Genomic DNA, 23,011 nt, shown 5'->3' with positions numbered 1-23,011 from the left:
AAGGCGCAGAACCTCATCGCATCCGCTCCTCCATCTTCCCCTACAATCCCCCACTCGTTCCCCTCCTTAAACATACAATGGCGTCCGGTTTCGGTCTTAACGGCGGTATGTTACAATTTTACTCTAGCTTTGGTTGAAATTTGGAACCTCAATGGGTTGCGGTCATGGATTTGTCGGCGGTTAATCTACCAGGTCGGAGGTTTCGGCTAACACTCATGCTCCTACCCAGGTCCTTCCCGCTGCTACAACTTCTGGCAGGAAGTCCTTGGCTGCTATGTCGTTAACGCCGGAGAAGGTGAATCCGGCAAGAGAAAGTGTCTCCCCGCACTAGACGATTACCACGAGTGCCTACACCACCGCAAGGAGGTACGCGTCCCGAAGTCAACACTCAGTGTTGCGAACCGTTCAGCTCAGCTTGACGGCATTGAGACATGCATTACAATTAAATTCTCAGACAATGTTGACTAACTAATTGGCAGGCTCTGCGAACGATGAAGATGCAGGCCGCCTACCGAAGGGCCGAAGCCGCTCACCCCCGCGAGAAGGAAGCACAAGCAGAACAGATTCGGAGTCTGGGTTTGTTAAATCGGTGAGAAAGAACTGGCAAGAAGTGAAAGAAGTTGCATGTGTTTGAGCTTGGGCGGGCTTCTCAAAGGAATCAAGGTCGACTCTCGGATAAGCCATAGGCCAACATGCTAAAACGTCAGAACCGAGGCTGGTGATACCTTGAGCGTGTTTCGTTGATTTGTTTTCTTCCCCGAAGATGATGCTGTTCTTATTACCTGTTACTGTATAGAAATCGAGTTCTCTAGGGTTGAGCAACATGGCCGAGAGTCCCTGGACGACAATGGGACGTTTTCAATCATGGTGGCTTAGATTAGATTGCCTGAGCTATATTGGGCGAGGAACTCAAGTTCCCAGTGCCGATTAAGTAAATATTAGAGTTCCATGTAGGTTCAGCAGATAGACTCATGAACGTCACTGACAGGTGACGACAGTTTTATATTCCCAGCGATGATTCGACAGATCTAAATATGCATAGCCAAACCGGTACAAACACGGCCAGGGTATAGCATAAAGAAACTTAAGAGTTGTCTGTGTCTTAAAGATGTGTCACCCACTTTTGTCTTACTTAAGTCTGCCAATGCTGAGGCCATCTGGCGCATAATGATGCCTTCACGTGACCAGAGAAAACCTCTGCAGCGGTGGAGCGCGCCATTCCCGGAGCAGTCTAGCGCAAAAGGTCCAAGCATGGGTAGGCGCGCCCAGCCAAAGGATGTCCCAATGATATAAACAGGCTGCGTGACCTCGACCGGCCGCAGACCAGAACCATCCTGACGCCGCTCTTGAAGCTGTGCTGCCCTGTTTACTTGAACCTCACCAGGCGCCCGTGCTATCTACATACACCACGTCTCCTCGCCACGCCTGAGTCACCACCAACTGCGGCTGATACATTCGGTGGTTTTATTTATTTTCTTCGATTCCCTTTTATTTCTTTTCTTACTTCTTTTGCGCCTTTTCTTGGTCCTCTTGTCTATGCCGGGTAATTTATTTTACACATCGTTTCTGTAATTTTCGCTATACTCCAGATCGATGGGCTGGTGCTCGGCCTTCAGATCCCCACAACAACTTGAAGTTCACTTCTCGCTGGATCATCTCTGGCTGAATTCTGACTACGTCTATCGCAACCCTCTTTTCGAATCCTCGATGGCTGCGACCAGCAAGTAGCCAGTTCTACCGACGTTCCCGCTACCTCATCCTTGCGCATCCGACACTGCTAGTATTTTACCAATACTAGGCAGTACTCTTCTTTATCTCCAGGCGCGTCGTCGGAAATTGTCTTCCCTTTGATCACCTTGATCTCTGCTTTGATTTATTTAATACCCAAGTCCTCGCTTTCTCTCCCTATTCATTTTCTCCAATCACGACCGCCATGACATCCAGGTAAGTGCTTCGTGTCGCTCTCAATACAACATCACACTAACGGCACGCTAGACTAGATCGACTTGTCACGTGAGTCAACTTCCCACTACTAACGGCCGATAACCGCACTAACCAGATTGGATGCAGGCTACTGGAGACAGGCAGCTCTCCTCTCATTCGTAACACAGCAGCCCAGCAGCTTGCAGATGTTCAAAAGCAACATCCCGATGAGCTCTTCAACCTTCTTGGGCGCATTCTCCCCTACCTAAAATCCAGATCATGGGATACACGGACCGCTGCCGCTAAGGCAATGGGCCTCATTGTCGCAAATGCAGACACTTTCGACCCTAATCAGGACGATGGTGAGGACGTCAAGAAGGATGAAGAAGATGAGGACGACGTCAAAGTCAAGTCGGAAGAAGAACAAACTCCGACTCCGGATGAGCTACTTCGACTCGAGACTCTGGATCTAGTATCCATCTTGAAACACGGAAAGCGCCTGCTAGGTAGTGGAGGAAAGGAGCACGAATATTCACTGACTGCAATGGACCCTGCTACTCGATTGCAGCACCACAAGAAGTCCCTAAACGGGCGGCTCGGCCTTCTGGGCGAGTATGTCGATGAGGACTTTCTTGACGAGATTGACATACCACCAAAGCCAGCACCAGGTTCGAAGGAGGATGGGCCGAAGATTCTCTCTTTGAAGGAGACCAATCATCTCAACTCAGGCGCCCATCCGTTACCCTCCCCAAGCGAGCCCGCAAATGGCGAGGAGTCTGGATTGAGCAGAAGGCAGCTGAATCAGCTAAAGCGAAAAAGCAAGCAACACGCCAAATTGGGAGCGAACAAAGTTCGAGTAGTCGACCTCTCCACCCGGCGCCCGTCTGAAAATGTCACGACTCCTTCAATTTCCACACCTGCAATCAGCACGCCCTATCCCGTGAAAGCAGAGAATGGCGACGGGCAGAATGGCGACGCCAAGCCAGACTATTTCTCACTTGAAAGGCCGACAGGCGACGATGACGATTCCAAGATTGTCTCCGAGTTCAAGGGTGCTGCGCTTCCTGACAAGTCCATTATTCAGCCTGAAATTGCAGAAGACACTGACAACATCGCTTGGCCATACGAACGCATGTGCGAGTTTCTCATGGTTGATTTATTTGATTACAGCTGGGAAACCCGGCACGGTGCGGCAATGGCTCTTCGAGAGGTTATCCGTGTTCAAGGCGCAGGAGCAGGGCGCTTACATGGAAAGACTAGATCTGAGAACAATACATTGAATCGGAAATATCTCGATGATCTAGCGTCCCGCCTACTCTGCGTTCTGATGCTGGATCGCTTTGGTGACTACATTTCCGACAATGTTGTCGCCCCCATTCGGGAAACAGTGGGCCAGACATTGGGTGCCCTTTTATCACATTTGCCTTCTCGATCTGTTGTTGCTGTCTACAAATGTCTTTACCGGCTTATTATGCAGACCGACTTAGCTCAAGACCGCCCAATATGGGAGGTCTGCCATGGGGGTATGATTGGCCTGCGGTACCTAGTAGCAGTTCGCAATGATCTTTTGGTCAAGGACTCCAACTTGATGGATGGTGTTCTGGAAGCCGTCATGCAGGGCTTGGGCAATTACGACGATGATGTCCGTGCCGTTAGTGCCGCAACACTTGTGCCAATCGCCGAAGAATTCGTCAATTCTAGGCAATCTACGCTGGGGCAGCTTATGACTATAGTGTGGGACTGTCTTTCGAACCTCCAGGATGACTTGAGTGCCAGCACAGGCTCTGTGATGGACCTCCTGGCGAAGCTTTGCACTTTCCAGCCCGTTCTCAACGCCATGAAAGAAAACGCGGCCGTGGATCCGGAATCGTCATTTGCCAATCTTGTTCCTCGTCTTTACCCATTTCTACGCCATACAATTACCACTGTGCGCTCCGCAGTGCTTCGAGCGCTCACGACGTTCCTGCAGCTTGAAGGCGAGGGCACAAATGACTGGGTAGACGGCAAAGGACTGCGGCTAATATTCCAGAACTTATTGGTGGAGCGGAATGAGGATGTCCTGAAGCTTTCTCTGCAAGTCTGGTCAGAGCTGCTCAAGTCTCTGGATAGACGGAGAGTGTTCAAATCTGATCCAGATTTGTCAAGCCATATACAACCACTAATCACACTGAGCATGGCACCCTTCGGTGTCCCACTTTACCCCATTCCCATGAATGCGACCTTATTCATCAAGCCGTCTGGTGTGCCCTATTCCATGACCTCGGCAGCGCCTGCGAAGGCCTCACCTCTCAATACAACCTCAGCAGACGGGCCCAAGAAACGAGGCCGCAAAGCTGAGAAGAAAGAAGTGCCCATCGCCAATTCGACGCATGATGTTGATGCGCACATGCTGAAGGGTGACATTGATATGGTTGGTACCGATACAATGCTCCGATCGAAGATCTATGCCGCCAGAGCTCTTGGCGAACTACTGTCAATTTGGGATAGGAATGAACTCAACAGTTTCTGGGACACAATCCTGGGGGGCCTCAATTATCCGGCGTCTACATCCCAGCTCTCAGCAGCCATGATAGTAGAAGAATATGCCAAGATTGCTGGATTAGAGAGTCGGTATACCTCTGCGCTGTGTGAGAAGCTCCAGCCCATTGTCGAGGAAGACCGCCCGCTCTGGTATAGCGATATTTCGTGCTATTTAAGTGTGGCTCGTGCTCAATGCCATTCGCTACTCAATGCGTTCAAAGAGAACGCACACGTTCCTCCATCAAAACTGCCTGTCCTCGCCGTGGTTGTACAGGGAGATCCAGACGCTGGCCCGAACGCGTTCTCCCTGTCTGATGCCGAGAAGGTAATCAAACAGGATTTCGATAGACTCAAGAAGGGGCTGGCGCCCGCGCAGCGTATCACCGCTGTCAAAGTCCTCAATGAGACCAGGGCGACGGCAGAAACTGCTTTCGAACAGGCAAGAGATGTCAGAGAGGTTAGAGACATGCGAATCAAGGCTGCTGCGGCGGGAGCGTTGGTTAGCTTCCATGAAATCCCCAAGAAACCGGGTCATTTAATCAAGGGCATGATGGACAGCGTCAAGAAAGAAGAAAGCGCTGAGCTTCAACAGCGCTCTGCGACTGCCGTCGCGGCTCTGGTGGAACACTACACCGCTGCCGCCAAAAGAGGTCCCGTCGATAAGGTGATCGGCAATTTGGTCAAGTATTGTTGCGTTGATACGTCCGAGACGCCTGAGTTCGAGCCCAACAAGGGGCTAGAGGAATCCATCTTATCTCTGCGAAAGGAAGAGGATCGCCGTGAACATGCCGACCCTGCCGCGTATGAAAAGGAGGCTAGGGAAGCAAGAATCATGCGTCGCGGTGCTAAAGACGCGCTTGAACAATTGGCCGTGAAATTTGGTGCTCAGCTAATAGAAAAGGTCCCGAACCTCGCATCTTTGGTCGAGCGGCCTCTGAAGGAAGCGCTGTCTGATGGTCTCCCGGCGGACATTAACGATGAGCTGGGCCAGGAGGTCGTTGATGGATTGTCGACGTTGCGCGCGCTGCTTCCGAAATTCGACCCTGGCTTGTATTCATGGGTCGTCAGTCTCATGCCTCTTGTAGTCAAAGCTCTCCAGTGTCGACTATCGGTCCTTCGGTACGCAGCCGCCAAATGTTTCGCCACTATTTGTAGCGTTGTAACGGTGGATGGTATGACGATGTTGGTCGAGAAAGTGCTTCCAACGATCGGCAATGCATTGGATGTTCATCATCGCCAGGGAGCGGTTGAGTGCATCTACCATCTCATTCATGTCATGGCAGACGACATTTTGCCCTATGTCATCTTCCTCGTTGTGCCAGTTCTCGGACGAATGAGCGACTCTGATAACGATGTGAGATTGCTCGCTACAACCTCATTTGCAACTTTGGTCAAGCTCGTGCCCTTGGAAGCGGGCATTCCGGATCCCCCTGGTCTATCGCAAGAATTGCTCCAAGGACGGGACAGGGAGAGAAAGTTCATGTCTCAAATGTTGGACTCGCGAAAGGTGGAAGAATTCAAGCTGCCGGTTGCGATCAAGGCCGAGCTACGTCCTTACCAGCAAGACGGAGTCAATTGGCTTGCTTTCCTCAATCGCTACAACCTCCACGGTATACTTTGCGACGATATGGGTCTTGGCAAAACACTTCAGACGATCTGTATAGTCGCAAGTGATCATCATATGCGAGCCGAAGAGTATGCTAAAACTCAAGCGCCGGAGGTTCGCAAGGTTCCCTCTCTCATTGTTTGCCCGCCCTCGCTTTCTGGTCACTGGCAACAGGAGGTAAAGCAATACGCGCCATTCCTGAACTGCGTTGCCTACGTTGGCCCGCCTGCGGAACGTTCCAAGTTGCAGGGCTTTCTTGCTGATGCAGACATCGTGGTGACATCTTACGATATATGTCGGAATGACAACGACGCGCTCAGAGTCATCAACTGGAACTACTGCGTCCTGGACGAGGGACATCTCATCAAGAATCCTAAGGCCAAGGTTACGCTCGCGGTCAAACGCATCAACAGTTATCATCGTCTGATTTTGTCGGGAACTCCCATCCAAAACAATGTGTTGGAGTTGTGGTCCTTGTTTGACTTCCTGATGCCAGGCTTCCTCGGTACAGAGAAGGTATTCTTAGACCGCTTTGCCAAGCCAATCGCCGCCAGTCGTATGAGCAAATCATCGAAAGAACAGGAAGCGGGAGCCCTGGCGATCGAAGCACTTCACAAGCAGGTGCTTCCATTCCTCCTTCGCCGTCTGAAGGAAGAGGTGCTGAATGACCTTCCGCCAAAGATCATCCAGAATTACTACTGCGACCCCAGTGAACTGCAGAAGAAGCTGTTCGAGGATTTCACCAAGAAAGAGCAGAAGGCCTTGCAGGACAAGATGGGAAGCTGCGAAAAGTCCGACAAAGAGCACATCTTCCAAGCCTTGCAGTACATGCGCCGTCTCTGCAACTCTCCCGCTCTTGTCGTCAAAGACGGACACAAACAGTACAACGAAGTCCAGCAATACTTGCAGAAAAAGAACTCTTACATTCGGGACGTTGCGCACGCGCCTAAGCTCAGCGCTCTTCGTGACCTACTCCTGGACTGTGGTATTGGTGTTGATCCACCGAGCGAGAACAACTTGACGGCGGGCGCCAGCTACGTCAGTCCGCACCGAGCTCTGGTCTTCTGCCAAATGAAGGAGATGTTGGATATCGTGCAAAGCGAGGTGCTCCGGAAACTACTCCCGTCTGTGCAATTCCTCCGTCTGGATGGTGGCGTCGAGGCAACTCGTCGCCAGGACATTGTGAATTGTTTCAACTCGGATCCCAGTTACGATGTGCTGCTTTTGACAACCAGTGTTGGTGGTCTCGGTCTCAACCTTACGGGTGCGGACACTGTTATTTTCGTGGAACACGACTGGAACCCGCAGAAGGATATCCAAGCCATGGACCGAGCACACCGTATCGGACAGAAGAAGGTGGTGAACGTCTACCGATTGATTACACGAGGGACCCTGGAAGAGAAGATCTTGAAGTAAGTTTCTGCCAGTTTTCCTGTTTTCTCTGGCAATAACAATACTAACGACGTCTAGTCTGCAACGATTCAAGATCGACGTGGCATCCACGGTAGTCAATCAGCAGAACGCCGGATTGAATACAATGGACACAGACCAGCTCCTGGATCTCTTCAACCTCGGCGAAACGGCAGACAACGCAGAGAAACCAAACGAAGCAAGCGGGAGAGAAGTCGATATGGTCGACATCGAAGGCAATGTCAAGGAGAAGGGCCAAAAGGGCTATCTAGACGATCTAGGCGAGCTGTGGGACGACCGGCAGTACCAGGAAGAGTACAACCTAGACTCGTTTTTGTCTACTATGAAGGGGTAGTCTTTGGTCTGTGTACCATAGACTGCTCCGTCGGGCGTACTTTTCGATGGGTTGTATGTAGCAAGGCGTTGGCGCGGTCGATTCTGGGGCTGGAGTTGGCGGGTACCTTGATGTTTTTTTTCCCTATACTTTTACCCTTATGTACAAGAGACCAAGATAGAGGACGCTTGGGTACTCGCTGTATTGTATGTACACATATTTACTTCACTCGAGCTTCAAAACCAATCTCGAGTCATCCAGATATGCAAAGGAAAAGCCTCTGCACAAGTCTCCCATTCACTGAAGATTGACAAACAACCCCCCATCAACCAAGATCTGCGCCCCAGTCTAAACAATCGTCAGTAACCTAGCCAGACCATCACCAAAAGCACAAGTAAAAAACTCACAACATAACCACTCAACCCCTCACAAGCCAAAAACACCGCTGGCCCCGCCAAATCCGGCGGCTGCCCCAACCTCCCCAACGGAATCCTTCCCTCCATATACGTCCTCTTCACAGGATCACTCATATCCTCATCATTCAGCTGCGTGCGAATCGTCCCAGGGAGCAGCGCGTTACATCGTATGCCGTACTTCCCCAGCGCAACGGCCGTCGATTGCATTAAGGATAATACACCGGCCTTTGTGGGCGTGTAGTGCGTTTGTTGCCCGCCGCCGACGAGCGCGGAGATCGATGAGATGCCGATTATGCTGCCGCCGGAGGGGGTCTGGTGGTGGGCCATTTGGCGCGCGGCGGCTTGGACCGCGTAGAATGCGCCCGTGAGGTTTGTGGTTATTGTGTGGTTTAGGAGGGTGGGTGTTACGCTTCGTGGAGCTGTTAGTCTCGGTCTCTTTGCTCTTGAAAGGAAGAAGGTTATATTCGTGGCTCACTCACTCAAGAAACTCCTCAAACCGACAAACCCCCGCATTACTAACGAATACATCGAGTCGTCCGAACTTCTTCACGACCTTGTCGATAAACTCGGTCCCTGTTTCGGGCTTGGAGATGTCGCCGGAGGCCGTGATGAAGCGGGCTTCGATATCTGCTGTTCCTAAGAGTTCCGCGACGTCTTTGTTCAGCTCCGCGAGGAGAGGCTCGTCGTTTGCGCCGCCGAGGTGATTGACCGCGATGTAGGCGCCGTGTCGGAGGTATTCGAGGGCAATTGCCTGGATACGTAGCTGGTTGTTAGGAAGAGGTTTTGCGGGGTTGCGGGGGATGTGGTATGTACATACGCGGCCGATTCCTGTCAGCCCGCCGGTTATGGCGGCGACTTTGCCGGTGAGGAGGGGTGGGAGGGACATGGTGGTTTTGACTTCTGGCGATGAGGTGAAGGGATTGAGTGGAAGGTTAGTATATGATTATGAAGTTGATGGGAGAATCGGTATCTTAATGGGGGGCGCCTTGAAGGTAAAGGTGGGGATGCTCGGGATCTCGTGGTGATGTTAGCCCGAGGGAGGGGGTATGGTACCAGGAACCATCTTTTAGCAATTGATAGGGTAAGACGGTTGTAGGGCTTTAAACATATACATAAAAGGATGACAAGATGTGTTTCATTGTTCTCGGGTGGACTTGCTGCTGACGGCTGTGGTGGAGCAGTGTCAGTCCTACAACAACCTTATCGAGGTTCCTCAGCGCTTCTTGGACCCGTGGATGATGGATATCAACCCGATGATTAAGCGGAAAGTCGATGTAGATACACTTCATTTCCGCTCTTTCAGCATTCTATCCCCGATTACAAACGGTGCTGCCGGCTCAGATTTGCAACATAAATAGGCCTCGTGGTCTCGCAGGAGTCGAATCGCACCCGCAAGCAGCAAGACCACCAAGCCACATACAAACGCAACCTGATAGCCCCTCTCAGAGATAGAACGAGCCATGGGCCCTCGGGCAGTCGTTGTCATTGGTGCTACTGGCGCCCAGGTGTGTCATGAATCTTCTTACACTCACTCTTCCAGTACTAACATCCAAGGCTAGGGTGATGCTATGGTCAGGGAATTACTCCAGCACCGTGAGACTTACCATGTCCGGGCACTCACCTGTGGCCCCACCAAGGCTGCCGCGCAGGCCCTCGCTACTTTGGTGCTGAGGTCCAGCGCAGTGATCTCAACGATGGCCGTGAGGTCCTTGCAGCCGCCTTTTCCGATGCCCACGTTATCTTCGCACTAACAGACTTCTGGCGAACCCAATCGGCGGCGGATGAGATCGTACAAGGTAAAGCCGTCGTGGATGCAGCGACGCAGACGGATTCCCTTCAGCATTTCATCTGGAGCACCCTGCCCGACCCGGTCAAGATGTCCAACGGCCGGTTTCTCAACGTCCATCACTGGAAAAGTAAGAGTCTAGTGGCGGAGTATATTGAGCGGGACTACCCGGATCCGTGGGAGAAGACAACGTCTATTCTTTTTCCTAATTATTTTGAGAACTGCGCCAGCTTTCCTGCGCGGTATGTTCGTAAGAAGGTACGCCCGTTCAATCTTGGGCTTCTACCGATTTCCGTCATTGCATGAGAGCTAGTGCTGATACACCCTCCAGGATGAATCGGATGTCTATACCCTTCGTTTCCCTCACAGTCCGCAGACACTGGTGCCTATGTCTCGATCGCCGATACCGGTAAGCTTGTGCGGGCGTTCCTCGAAGCTGGTTCGACTTACTTCACAAAAACCATCGCATTCTACTCGCAAGCAATGTCCGAGGCCGAGAAGCTAGCGGAACTGGAAAGGGTACGTCCAATCTAATCCGAAAGAGATACGGAGACTAAGTGTCATTCAGAATACGACATCCCAATGCGCTACACCAAGGCCATCCCTAGTAAATTCCAGTGGCTTCTTGAGTCCTCTTACGGAATGTCTAGTGAGATATTGCTGGACTTCGTCGAACAGCTCTTGATAATGGAGGGGTTTGGGAACATCTATGGGAGAGAGGAATTTGTGCAAGCTGTCGAGGTAATGGTTCTCTGTCATCGGTTCTTGCTTTCTAGTTTGGCGTTCAGCTAATCTGCGTATATCAGATTCTTGTATTGACCCTTCAGACCTGGTCAGAATCTCTCGACGAGCATGATCTACTCTCCAAGATGGATCAGGAAGCTTGAGATCAGAGAAGCCGGATGGCAATATATATCTTGTGTGTTGATGTCCTGCAAGAGTTCTTCTCTTTGAACTGTGGCTATATATGGGACAAGTATATTGTAGCCAAAGCCGTCCATCATCAGAAAGATTAATTTCCATCTTGATCTAGACTTTGTATCCCCAAGAACACCTATCAATAGACCGTCAGGTAGGGCTAGCTGCTACAAGCTCATTGGCTGGTTGGGATGAGCTCTCCGATGAGTAAGCGGGATCAGTCCTCCTACCTAAGTTGGTCGTCGGATGGCTCTCAACTTCCTCCCAACCTCAGTTTCTTCGAAGATGGTGGAGGGTAATCTATATTTGACACTGCGCTTTGTTGCCTCATGGCAAGTTCTGTCGCTTTACGATGCCTCCAAAGAAAAGGTCTAAACTAGTACCGAAGTCGTCCGCCAAGCGACATAGACGCAGGGCATGCGATATATGTTTCAGAAGAAAGGTTAAATTAAGCATGTATCGAATCTCCCGTCAACTCAATATTTGATCCAGAAGTGCTAACCCCTGTCGTAGATACAATGTGACGCTGAGTTCCCACAGTGCAATTGGTGAAAGCATTAGAATCTTGCTTGCACCTATAACAGACTGGCTCTACGCAACGATAGATGGTTTCGATGCCTCTTGCTATCATCTTGTGGGTATGTGAAATATCCTGACTCGCCTTCCAGTGGCGTCTCTGGCCTCTCTTCCTCAATCATACCAACTAGGGAGCCAGTTGCCTTTGACGCCGCATCTCACCCGGCCCTAACTATAGGCCATAATCTCCTGCAGACGGCAAGCTGTATCCTAGATAACATCTCGTATCTTAACGGGACTCATCTTTCCTCCAAGGAAAGCCGGGAATGGATTGAATCATGCACAGGAGAGACGATTGATTTTGAGAAGCTGTACACGATTGATTTACCATGGGCGAAGACTAGTCGCCTGTTCACGGCAACCAACTCTCGATCAGATGTCAATCACCTCAAACTTCCCAGTCGACCTGTCGTCGAGAACTCTGTCGAGAAGTGGTGCTCGTCTTCTGAGACTCTCGCATTTCCTGTCATTAGTAAGTGGCCCTTCACAGAGACTCTAGATCTTGCTTACGGACCACGCGGCTGTTTCGCTGCGGACAGCGCTAGAGCATGCGTTTATTCGTTTCACGCGCTGGTGGCCCTTTTCAACTTCTATGATAACTTACACGAAGATATGGATTGTGGCTCTTACGCCTCGGTTGCTCAGAGCTTACTCAATCGAATAACGCAAGAGATGACACTCAGTGGCCTCGAATCTCTGGTGATTCCGGTATGCATAGCACATTTTCCAATCCATTCATGGGACTTCTTGGAACCAACACCAATATTATGGAATTCAAATAATAGGATGTCAGATACAGTTTCAGTGCTTTTTGGGCGACCCGCAAGCTGCAGCAGTCTCAGTGTCCATGGCGGCTAGGCTCCTCTACAAATTCAATGCCCATATGCCGTCCAGGGTCGCCGATGCAATTGACTATGATAGAAGCATTCTGAAGTGCCATCTGCGTGATCTCTTGTGGCTGTGCTATTCATGGGATAAAGACATTTGTCTGAGAACGGGACAGCCGCCATCGATCGATGACACTTCATGCGACTTGACCCTCCCCCGAAACTACGAACAACTACAGGAGAGTAACATACTGCGCCATACAGGGCCAATAAATGACCAAACGCTTCCCTTCTACCCTTTTGACCTGCGATCGTCCGAGATCAATCAGAAGTATATCGGTCTCTTTACTCCGCCAGTGCACGTCGAAAATCCGACACGGAGACCTTGTCCAGTATTCGCAACCTAGATCAGGCTCTAGAAAGATGGCGGATATCATTGCACGCGGAGTTCCGCCCTACACTGTGGTTCTCCGATGAGACGCCAGTCAGTGTGAACTTGAACACGCAAGCGACTACGCTGCGGCTCGCATACCACCACTGCTTCACCATCATCCACCAGGCAAGTGAACGGTGCTCGCTAGAACAGTGTCCCCAACCTCAAGGCCAAGGCGGCCTCGATGGCATAAGCTCCAGCATCAACCTCACCATCTACGCAAGCTGGTTAACGCTCTCCTATTTCCAGGTTGCGATGCCGAAAACCAAAGATCATGTTTTCTGGTAAGCATATCTTCTCTACATCCGCCCTCCCTCTGTCTACAAAACGTAACCAACCCAACAAGAGTCATGATCTTCTACGCCATAACTGCAATCCTGACTCTCTTTCACAACATCCTGAAGAATCCTCTCGGCACTGAAGTCTCTTGCCATGTAGCTATGCTGCGGGTCTTTCCGAGCTTGATTCGCAGGATTCCTATTCGGAATCTGACGCTCGGGGAAGTTGTCCACTTGCGCTTCTTAGATGGGTTTACGGTCGAGCTTGCTAGGTTGGGTGAGTGTGCGGTGATGAAGGCAGAAAGGGAAAGAATTGGCCGGGGCGCTTAGGTGTGAACTGATCAAACCCATGTACTCAAGGGATATCGTTGTATAAAATGAATCGTTCGGGCAACTTGTTCATGGCGGATGAGTTAACCGGTAAAAACAAGCCTGGCAGGCTCCTAGATGTATGACTTTACAGTGCAGCTCGCCCTTACTACAGCAGTCTTCAGGTGGTGGATCCGATGCTTGTCTCTACGGGGAGTCTGAATAATGTTGGCGTTTTCGGAAGTAAAGATACGGGCCATACACGAAGACGTGCTTCGCACTGACTGGCATGATGAAATTTCGTAGGAAGTCCTTACATCGCCAAGAGCTGGGCGAGTTGACCGGATGGCGAAAATCGGGGCGTAGCTGGTAAAATCGGCAAGTAGAAGAAATTGTTCATATTTTCCATTTCATTTCGAGACGGACGCCGGATCATGGTGGCATCCTGCATATAAATGCTCAAGTTCGTGACTTGACATCGATACATTCCCAGTTCTTCCTCCAGCTATGGTATATTCCCTGTGAATGCCATGCTCATGAACCGAACGTACTCGATGTTTTTTCCCATTGCCTCATCTAGAACCTTGCGCGCTCAAACGACATAACGCCCCAGAATATCCCGTTTAGAAACCTGCATGAACCGTCAGCATAGTCCCACCAGAATATAAACCTTCTAGCTTGATTGGCAAACGTACGCAGAGGAGTAAAGAACCACCGGTTCTTGCCGCTGGTGTATCGGTCCTCGAGAGCCTTCTTGATGGTCTTCTTGGCCTCCTCACGCTGGGAGACTTCCTTGAAGGTGTCGGCGGAAACGGTACCCTTGAGACCCTCGAGCTCGAGGGTGTAACGGGTGGGCATCAGGTGGTTGTAGTTTACAACCTTGATGAAGGGCTTGATCTTGCTGCGCTTCTCGACGGTCTTCTTACCCATGCGGCGGGTGACCTTGGAGGGGTAGCGCTCGATACCGGCGACAATGGCGTAGGAGAAGGGGTGAGCCTTGGAGCCAGAGTCCTGGGGCTGCACAATGACAACCTGTATATCCGGACGGCCTCGTCAGCACGCTGCACACTTCGACATTTTCATCTTCAATTCCCAATCCCTTCCCGCATTCGCTCGCTCAAATCCATCCCTTAGCCCCGGATAAAATCTTCCCAGTCTCTGAGTCCTTGTATCCTCCTCCAGCGCAATGCGGTTTCTCTCGCGAAAAGGGGTGCAAACGGTTCGTGTCGTACCTTCTTACCGGCGTAACGGCCACGGGTGATGATGGCCACACGGCCCACTTTCATGACTGTCGCAACATTCCTGTCAGCTGAAATTTCAAAAAGAGAGTCCGTTTGGAGGGAAATGTACTAACACTTCATTGTGAAAGCGGCAAGGTCGATGGGGTGGTTGTCGATATGCTTCGGTCGAGGGAATGAGGTTCTCCGCGCTCGACGTTCTTTTTTTCGCTTGGGAAGTGCACGAAGGAGGGTTCAGGGCAAATCGAGTTTGTGTGCCGCAAGACCATTGGCTGTCTTACCGATGGATGGGCACTAGGCTGTGTTGGGTATGTTTCCCCAAGAGGGTTAGATTCGGAAAAACAGAGCCCCCCAGACCGCCCATATCGGCTCCGGCCCCGATCGACGATTGTTTACCAGGCAACCAGCGCAGTTGCCGTTGCTATGGTGGAGCTCCGAAGTTGACGCTTCAAGGTTGGGCTGGGCTGTGACGATGTGATGGCTGCCCCATGAGCTACCAATATCTGACCGTCTTTCAGATCCACTGGCTCTGTTGTCTCTGTTGTCATCTCCTACTTAACCCACGAGGAACTCATTCCAAGACCCAGAACCGTTTGCCTCCCGGTCTGGTCGTACCGAGCTTTGCATTATACATTGTCCTCCCTCTCTCCCATACTCTTCATTGTCTCTTGTCGCAAGCGCTCTCCAAATTGTTCTTTCAACTTGTTTTTCACTTGTTCCTTGCTTCCCCCAGTCCTATACCCGCTGCTTTTGGCTGGGGTGATTTCGTACTTTGTTTTTATTTTGACGACTTTATATGCCCTTACGACACTGACTTTGACGAACATTTTTCATTCCTCTCTACATTCCAATCTCTCCTACTCGCCCAATCGCCGTTGTCTCGAACACCAGAAAGGTATCTGATACTCGGCCAAGCGACATTCAGGTTTCACTATGTCCTCGCGTGAAGGTTCCCGAGACCGGGAGCTCGTCCTCAGCAGACACCAGACGGTGCCCATGTACGTCCAACATATACCCCGCATACTGCATCTGCTTTCCTGTTTATATTCCTTCATGGCTCCGATGCGGAAGCTAACCAGATCATTTAAACAAAGGTGGGATAGTTCTGACCCAGAGCGTGCTCCACCACCACTACCATTGAACCCCGGCTCGACGAGCCCTATAACGAAAGGAAATGTCTCCCCAAACATCCAAGCAGTGGCAGCGAACTTCACAGAGAAGATGCGCGAAAACTCGCCTACCAGCCCATACACTACGAACCCGATGACGCCCAAGTCGCATGAGAAGTCCCTCATCAAGGGCCAGTTCCACAAGCGGATGCAGTCACTGCAAAACACGGATACGCGCTCAGAGTTCTTGAACTATCTCGAGAGCAGGTCACCGGAGCGCCCTTTGCGTGCATCATTCTCGGATCAAAGTCCAAAGTCGCCTGAGAAATCTGCGACAAAGGCTGAGACTCCGTCAGAAGAGCAGGGCTCTGAAGAGCCTCCAAGCTTACAGATCTCTAACCGCTACCTGTCCAGACCGCTCTTCGGCGAGAGCACCCCTCCCTCTGCCACGATGCTCGCCCTCCAAAACATGCAATTGCCGCCTGACAGTGATCCGCAAACGCGCAGCAGAGAAGCCGATTCCTCTGCAGAGACCAAGCACGACCAGCCCCATAGCTTCGAATTCTTATCGAACCAGATCTTGAGCCTCACAGATATTGCCAGCAACTTGCAGCGCGAGATGACACAATTGAGTCGACGAAGCAAAGATAACGCTACGGATTTGGTCAGTCTGAAGGCCGCGACCAACGCCCGCGACGAGGACATTCGAAAAAGCCTTCGCGATCTGTCCTCGAACTTGGCTGCCAAGTTCCTGGACGCTGATGCTGCCACAAGGTGGGATATCAGTGCTCTCCTGGGTTCTGAAAGTGGTATTAACCAAGCGGAATCGGATAGTTCGCCGAACTCAAAGAAGAGTTATTCTGTCCCGAGGATGCAAAGCCCTAACCCCTTCCCTGGTATGGACCGCGAATTCTGCGCCTCTCCCGGCCCCATGACCGACGGGTCCGCTAGTATCGCCCTGCTGGAGAAAGTGCTTCGAGAAATGGCAACCAAGGAAGGGCAGGAAAAGCTAGTCGAGCTTGTGGACGAAATCAAAGCGCGCCCTGTCTCCGAAGACTCCGGTAAGAATGACGACCACACTGTGACGGAGATGCTCGAAGAAATTCTCAACATCGTCAAGGAGGACTCTGGATCGAGAGCTCTCGTGCGTTTACAGCCTGCCGATCCCGACTCAGAGACCCCGCAAGATCCTGAAGAAGAGGGCGCACGCGACTTGGATGTCGTCCACCAACCTGCTGCCGCTGAACAAAAACAACTCACCGAAGAGATGATGGAAATCATCAAACATGTGAGAAACAGCGTCATTGAAGGTGGTGGTATGACAAGCGAGGTAAAAGTCCTGGTGCGGGAGCTCCGTGGTGAAGTCATGGGGATGGGTAGAAACCTGGCGAGCAAACTGGAGGACGCAGAGCTTACTCGCGCGATCGAGGATGCGCCCAAGGGGCCCGGCTCAGACGAGATTGCCCAAATTGTCGACAGCAGCCTACAGGAACTACGGGATCAATTGGCCGACATCATGGACAATAACAAAGAACACGCTTCTGCACTCACTGAATTTCGAGCCGCCATGGGCAGCGAAGAACTTTACTCCCTCGTCAAGAAGGCTTTGGATGAATCACCCTTATCTCAGCCTCGTGACGAACCCGATGGTGCCCGGATGGTAAAGGACGACATTCTCGAGGCTGTTAGAGAAGCATGGGAGACGTATAAGCCTGAGATTGAACTTCAGAACTTTGGCCTGGAACGAGACGAAATCCTCGAATGTCTTTCGGAAGGCCTCAAAGCCTACCAGCCACAGCATGAGCAGGCTGCTACATACGACCAGGTCTTGGCAGCTGTTCAGGCCGGAGTACAACAATTCGAGCAACCTCCAACGATTTCCAAGGATGATGTTATGCAGGCAGTTCAGGAGTGCCTTGAGAAGGCTGACGCGCGCCCCTTGGACGGCGAGCAGCTGGCTGCTCTTCGTGATGAGATCCTAGGTGCGGTCACGAAAGGCCTTGAAGAGGCCCAACCTCGTTCATTAGACGGTGAACAAATTGCTGCCCTCCGAGACGAGTTCTTCGGTGCAGTTAACGAAAGCATCGAGAAGTCTCAGCCTCAGTTTATGGGCGAGGAACAAGTGGCTGCAATTCGGGACGAGCTCTTCGGCGCCGTCACGGAAGGCCTCGAGAAATCTCAATCTCGTTCATTGGATGAAGAACAAGTAAATGCCATCCGCGATCAGCTCCTCAGCGCGGTTTCGGAAGGCCTCGAAAGGTCCGAGCCCCGGTCATTGGACGGCGAGCAACTAGCTACTTTTCGAGATGAAATACTGAACGCCGTCACCGAAACCATGATCTCTCAAAGCGCTCTCACCAGAGAATCTTTCGACTCTGGTCTTGGTCGAGATGAGATCCTGAGTGCCGTGTCTGACGGGATGGAAGCCCATTTGACCGCGGCGAAGGAGCTCAATCAACCGATCACCAAGGAAGATGTCACCAGCATAATCAACGATGCATTTGCTGCCCAGCAATCTGCTCTCATTACAGCTCCCCCATCAGCCATTTCTCGTGATGAGATCCTTCAAGCCATCACGGAAGGACTGGAGAGCCAGAATTCAATGCCTCGCGAGATTGAGCTCAACAAAGAAGACCTGATGGAGGCTATCACCACGGGTCTCAACGAACACAATGCGAATGCTAATCAGGGTCTCGAGGACAAGCTACTGGAGCGTCTTCAAGAACAGCTTGAGAGCGTCAAGGCACAAGTGAAACAGCGACCTGCCGCCGATGTTGATCAAGAGCAGATCATGAATACCATCAAGGACGGCATTGCCGTTGTACGCCAGGATGTTGAAGGGTTTGCCGCAACTACATCAGAGGCAACTGGGAAGCACGAGATTATGGACACGGTCAAGGAAGGCTTCCGACTGCTCCAAGCAGACCTGGAGAGGACGATCACAGAAAATGCTCTGGTGGCCCGATCCGGCGGTAACCCCGATACGCCTGAGCTTCTCGATGCCATGGAGAAGGAATTCGAGCACCTTCGCCAGACGCTCAGCTCCCTGCTTATTCGAGAAAACCCTGCATCGGACAAGGACGAGATTCTTGACGCCATCCGAGACATTTCGGAGAGCCAGAAAGCTGGTAACAATGAAGACATTTCCAGCATCATCAGGAGCGAGTTCGAAAGCCTGCGCGAGTCTATGAATATGAGCTTGGTGCCTGCGGAGCCAAAGGGCGGCAAAGACGACATTGTTGCTGCTGTTCAAGCTTCCTTGGAAGCTTTCCACGAGGCCAAGGGACAGGAAGCTGTGAATCTACCTGAGAAAGACGACATCATTGCTGCCATTCAGGCTACTCTAGGAACCTTCCGTGAGGAGGCACTCCAGAATAAGGGAGGTGTTGACAAAGACGACCTTATCACAACTATCCAAGCGACTCTCGAGGCCTTCCACGACGAAAAGAACCAGGCCAAGGATAGCACAGACAAGGACGAAATCCTCAACGCTATCCGCGAAATCTCAGAAAGCCAGAAAGCGAGCGGCAACGAAGACATCTCCAATATCGTCAAGCAGGAGTTTGAAAGTCTGCGTGACTCTTTGACTATGAGCCTCGTACCGGCAGAACAGAAGAACGACAAAGACGAGATCATCGCTGCCGTTCAAGCCGCTCTCGAGTCTCTCCACGAGAAGAGCCAGGCCAAAGATGCTCCCGAAGCTGCCGAAGGACCCTCCACAACAGAACTCAAAGACGCGTTTACTGATGGCGTTGGTCTTATCAAGGAGGATCTTACAAAGCTTCTAGAGCGCCCCGCCGAGTTCAACCCCACTGAGCTCCTTGACACGCTTAAGGAGGGGTTGACCAGTCTGAAGACTGAAGTCGAGGCATTACGCCAGTCTCAGACCGATTCGGGTGAGTCCAAAGGGCGAGAGTTGATGCTTGCCAACGAGGTCAGCAAGACTAGCGACATTGAGGGACTCAAGACTCTTATTTCTGAGATTCAAGTCAAGGTCGATGCCATCGAAGCTGCTCCCCGTGCTCCTGAGCTTCCAGAGAACTTGGTGAAGAAGGAACACATGGATGAGATTCTTGTAGGATTCCACGACCTACAGACTTCCGTGGCTGGACTCGCGGCTCGTGAGGCTCCTGTGGACGAAACCACAGCCAAGAAGGAAAACACAGACGCCATTGAAAGTCTTCTCCGAGCCACGAAAACACAGCTTGATGAGATGGTGTTCCCTGCTCCTGACCAGATTGCACGAGCAGAGCAACTTGGAAGCCTCGAGGAAATGGTCAAGGAGACGAAGGATGTTGTGGCCGAGATCTATGGCCGCCTTGAATCAGAGTGCCCCACCAAGGCCGAGATTGGTACTCTGGAGAACCTTCTTAAGGACATGTGGCTTGCCCTCGATGATTCCAAGCCTAAGGAAGGCGAAGAAGGGGAGAAGGAAGGGGAGGAGGGCGCAGAGAAGGCCGCGGACACTGATGCTGAGAAACTGGTCAAGGCAGACCTGCAAACGGTGGAGGCTATGATATTCGAGGTCAAAACCGCGGTTGAAGAGCTCAAGCTTCCGGATGTTGAGACTCTCCCTACCAAGACCGAGATTCAGGATATCGCTACCCTCATGACCGAGTTCAAGGAGAAGGTGGAGGCTGATCAAGAACTTACCGGGCAAGGATTCGAAGCGCGAAAGATTGAGCACGCTGGCTTAGCGGAGAAGATCGACGAGGCTAAGACCGTTGTAGAGGGTCTTGGGGATGAACTCAAGAGCAAGCTCGATGGCAGTAGTGAGGGTCTTTCAGAGCTCAAGCAGCTCCTTGAAGGCCTCACGGCCTCTTCGGAGAACTTTACTACTGTCGAAAATATCAAGGAGCTTACTGAACTCATCAACCGTGAGTTTGAAAGGGCACGCGGTGAGCAAGATGGCACTAAGCTTGAGCATGAGGAGCGAGACGCCGCTGCGCTTGTCAAGCACGATGAGACCAAGGCCGCCATTATTGCTGAGCTTGGGACCAAGATTGACGAGAAGCTGGCTGAAGTCATTGCCAAGTACGACGAGGCTCAATCGTCAATTCATTTTTCAATCGATACCAAGTTCACTGAAGCTGCCGAGCGCGGCAACGAGCACCTCGAGGCAGTGGCGAACACAAAGTCTCTAGCGGAGGATATCAAGCTCGTCATCGGCTCAATGGGAGACAGTGTCAATGAAGCTTGCGAGCAGATGAGCGCCGATACAAAGGCATTCTTGGAGAAAGTCGACGCCTCATACGGCAAGATGGAGGAGATGCACAACGAGGTCAAGACACAGCAAGAGCAGTCTCGAACAGAAGCTGAACGGGCTGCTGCTGCTACTGAGCGTGTCGAGACTAAGCTGCATGAGTTCCACCCCAGGGTTCTAGAGTCTATTGAAGAGATCCTCTCTATTGTGGGCCAGCACTACAACCACTCTCAACAGAGCGCACAAGACCTGAAGATGGATCTATCCGTTCTCCCTACCACCATTCCGAAGATGCTGCCTGCCTTGCTCGCTCCCGAGCCAGAGAAGTACGATGACAGCCAGGTGCATGAGAAGCTGAATAACCTTCTGGAACATTCAAAAGGTACAGACGTGAGAGACGCGCTTGACACTCTGATCGAGAAGGTCACCAATGATCAAGTGCATGAGAAGCTTGATCAACTCCTCAGCAAGACGAGCAGTACCAACGGTGAGGTGTACGAGAAGCTCAACGAACTACTTGAGCAAGCGACGAACTCCAGTGGACCGATCCACGAGAAGCTTGACACGCTCATTGGCCACGCCACGAACACCGAACAGTCCGTCAACCAGATGATGAAGCTCGATGAGATGCACAAAGACATCATGGAGACATCGCGGAAGATGAACGAGATGCTTGTGGCACAATCAGCTCTTGTGGCTGAAAATACCGAACGCCAACGCAAGGAAGCTGAAGAAGCTGCCGTCGTCCTCGAGCGCAGAACTGCCCAGCGAGAACAGATTGAAGCAGAGATCGAGAACCTGAAAGATGAAAAGGACTCGATGCTTGCGATGATGCAGAGGCTCAAGACTGAAAAGGACGATCTCGCTGCCCAGAACGCCAAGCTCAACAAGGAGGTTTCTGCCCTGGAGACGGCTCTCGAGCTCCGTCACGAGGAGATGCAGGTCATGGAGGACCGCGCCGACAGCTTGGAGAAACGTATCTTGGAAGGTGTCCTGGACCACGCCCGTACCGTTCTTCTTCATCGGCCCAATGGCGGACAAGGCATCACTATGAAGAAGGTACGCGCCGCAAGGGCCCGCAACTCTAGTGCTACCAGTACCGCAAGTACCACCAAGGGAGCTCCCAGCGCCTTTGGTAGCAGCATTGGGCTGGCACTAAAGAAGCGAGCTCCCCTTGCATCTCAAGCGGGTTCTACCAACGCAGCAAACACAGGCAAGGAAAGGCGAATCCTCAGTCTGAGCCATGTTACAGGAAACCGTGGGCCAACGGAAAGACAGTCAAGCACACCCAGTGGCCTTATGAACTTGAAACGGAGCCAGTCGGTCAAGTCAAACATGTCTTACCGCAAATCCTCATGGGGTGGCAGAAGCTCGGTGGCCAACAAGGAGAACGAGATCTTCGCAGAGGAAGAGGAGAACCAGAGTGGAGATGAAAGTGATACCGGTACGGAGCGAAGGACGAGCTACACGGGGACCTATGCGGACAGCATGACATATGGCGACGGAAGTGTCATCTCTACGAACCGGCAGCCCAGCGTTGCCAGCACAGCCAACGAGACAGTCACTACCGGCGCTGTGGATGAAGAGGACGAAGAGGACCAAGCGACGGAGAAGGACGAGAATGAGGAATCGGTCCTTGAGGAGGAGAAACCAGAGGCCAAAGCAGATAAGCCCCAGGACCTTGATGAAGAAGAAGCGAAAATGGTGGTCTATGCACCACCCAGTGACAGCGGCCTCGGCACGGAGATCACGAGCATAGCGGGCTGATCTTGACCATGACTCCCGACATGTCTGGCGACCGCATGCAGCCTGAACATGACTCTTATGTTACACCCCCTGGCGCAAGCTTCATTTTTGACTCGACTTCTTGGCTATCTTTCGTACTTGGGCCTCCTCCCAGGTTGGTGGGGATGCAGTTGGAGTTCTTTTCTTTGTACTTTCCTTTGTGACATATTAACGATTGGATTCCGACCAGGTATATGGCTTGGGCTGAGCTCATGATGCACATTCGGTTATTGATTAGTTTAGTATATGTAAATGAATGATATCCTGTATTGCAATCCTTGAACATACATAGGAGCCTTGAGTAGAGACTACCCGAAGAGGAAGTGCCGCGGCGAGTCAG

The 23,011-nt window shown here is 51.7% G+C and overlaps 7 protein-coding genes across 7 annotated transcripts; 5 read left to right on the top strand and 2 right to left on the bottom strand.

The window, feature by feature from the left end:
• Positions 1-77: 77 nt before the first annotated feature.
• On the top strand, positions 78-593 carry BDV17DRAFT_286495 (uncharacterized protein; the record flags this gene model as incomplete). The annotated part of the gene is made up of 3 exons (XM_073760915.1): positions 78-105; positions 230-366; positions 480-593. The coding sequence occupies 3 exons, from the start codon at positions 78-80 to the stop codon at positions 591-593; spliced, it is 279 nt and encodes a 92-aa protein (XP_073620506.1).
• A 1,297-nt stretch (positions 594-1,890) lies between these two features.
• BDV17DRAFT_64997 (DNA-binding ATPase) lies at positions 1,891-7,983 on the top strand. The gene is made up of 2 exons (XM_073764905.1): positions 1,891-7,461; positions 7,520-7,983. Exons 1-2 carry the CDS (start codon positions 2,234-2,236, stop codon positions 7,812-7,814), a joined length of 5,523 nt encoding a protein of 1,840 aa, XP_073620505.1. The 5' UTR covers positions 1,891-2,233; the 3' UTR covers positions 7,815-7,983.
• BDV17DRAFT_65008 (SDR family NAD(P)-dependent oxidoreductase) lies at positions 7,778-9,126 on the bottom strand. Its single transcript, XM_073764906.1, has 4 exons — positions 9,027-9,126; positions 8,689-8,960; positions 8,201-8,618; positions 7,778-8,141 (listed from the first exon to the last, which is right to left on the bottom strand). The coding sequence occupies exons 1-4, from the start codon at positions 9,093-9,095 to the stop codon at positions 8,091-8,093; spliced, it is 810 nt and encodes a 269-aa protein (XP_073620504.1). The 5' UTR covers positions 9,096-9,126; the 3' UTR covers positions 7,778-8,090.
• Positions 9,127-9,669: 543 nt separating this feature from the next.
• BDV17DRAFT_278842 (uncharacterized protein) lies at positions 9,670-10,882 on the top strand (the record flags this gene model as incomplete). The annotated part of the gene is made up of 6 exons (XM_073759607.1): positions 9,670-9,714; positions 9,882-10,253; positions 10,327-10,377; positions 10,410-10,518; positions 10,564-10,736; positions 10,802-10,882. The coding sequence occupies 6 exons, from the start codon at positions 9,670-9,672 to the stop codon at positions 10,880-10,882; spliced, it is 831 nt and encodes a 276-aa protein (XP_073620503.1).
• A 1,309-nt stretch (positions 10,883-12,191) lies between these two features.
• BDV17DRAFT_250242 (fungal specific transcription factor domain-containing protein) lies at positions 12,192-13,375 on the top strand. Its single transcript, XM_073756305.1, has one exon. It carries the CDS (start codon positions 12,337-12,339, stop codon positions 12,721-12,723), a length of 387 nt encoding a protein of 128 aa, XP_073620502.1. The 5' UTR covers positions 12,192-12,336; the 3' UTR covers positions 12,724-13,375.
• A 230-nt stretch (positions 13,376-13,605) lies between these two features.
• Positions 13,606-14,812, bottom strand: BDV17DRAFT_250237 (60S ribosomal eL27 domain-containing protein). The gene is made up of 4 exons (XM_073756304.1): positions 14,691-14,812; positions 14,569-14,624; positions 14,032-14,368; positions 13,606-13,967 (listed from the first exon to the last, which is right to left on the bottom strand). The coding sequence occupies exons 1-4, from the start codon at positions 14,695-14,697 to the stop codon at positions 13,960-13,962; spliced, it is 408 nt and encodes a 135-aa protein (XP_073620501.1). The 5' UTR covers positions 14,698-14,812; the 3' UTR covers positions 13,606-13,959.
• Positions 14,813-15,171: 359 nt separating this feature from the next.
• Positions 15,172-22,946, top strand: BDV17DRAFT_250236 (uncharacterized protein). The gene is made up of 2 exons (XM_073756303.1): positions 15,172-15,572; positions 15,669-22,946. The coding sequence occupies exons 1-2, from the start codon at positions 15,508-15,510 to the stop codon at positions 22,651-22,653; spliced, it is 7,050 nt and encodes a 2,349-aa protein (XP_073620500.1). The 5' UTR covers positions 15,172-15,507; the 3' UTR covers positions 22,654-22,946.
• The last annotated feature ends 65 nt before the right edge of the window (positions 22,947-23,011 follow it).

Source organism: Aspergillus undulatus (genome assembly GCF_047715775.1).
Source record: "Aspergillus undulatus strain CBS 261.88 unplaced genomic scaffold BDV17scaffold_2, whole genome shotgun sequence".
Taxonomy (NCBI): domain Eukaryota; kingdom Fungi; phylum Ascomycota; class Eurotiomycetes; order Eurotiales; family Aspergillaceae; genus Aspergillus; species Aspergillus undulatus.
Note: the sequence above shows the minus strand (reverse complement) of the source record. Positions and strands in the feature narration are given on the sequence as shown.

Coding starts and splice junctions, on each gene's coding strand:
- BDV17DRAFT_250242 (XM_073756305.1), top strand. CDS start 12,337: ATGGCGGCTAGGCTCCTCTACAAATTCAATGCCCATATGCCGTCCAGG.
- BDV17DRAFT_250236 (XM_073756303.1), top strand. CDS start 15,508: ATGTCCTCGCGTGAAGGTTCCCGAGACCGGGAGCTCGTCCTCAGCAGA. Junction 15,573..15,668: donor AGACACCAGACGGTGCCCAT/GTACGTCCAACA, acceptor ATTTAAACAAAG/GTGGGATAGTTCTGACCCAG.
- BDV17DRAFT_250237 (XM_073756304.1), bottom strand. Junction 14,369..14,568: donor GCCGTTACGCCGGTAAGAAG/GTACGACACGAA, acceptor CCGGATATACAG/GTTGTCATTGTGCAGCCCCA.
- BDV17DRAFT_64997 (XM_073764905.1), top strand. CDS start 2,234: ATGGGCCTCATTGTCGCAAATGCAGACACTTTCGACCCTAATCAGGAC. Junction 7,462..7,519: donor CTGGAAGAGAAGATCTTGAA/GTAAGTTTCTGC, acceptor AACGACGTCTAG/TCTGCAACGATTCAAGATCG.
- BDV17DRAFT_65008 (XM_073764906.1), bottom strand. CDS start 9,095: ATGTCCCTCCCACCCCTCCTCACCGGCAAAGTCGCCGCCATAACCGGC. Junction 8,961..9,026: donor GGCTGACAGGAATCGGCCGC/GTATGTACATAC, acceptor CTACGTATCCAG/GCAATTGCCCTCGAATACCT. Junction 8,142..8,200: donor AGGGGTTGAGTGGTTATGTT/GTGAGTTTTTTA, acceptor ACGATTGTTTAG/ACTGGGGCGCAGATCTTGGT.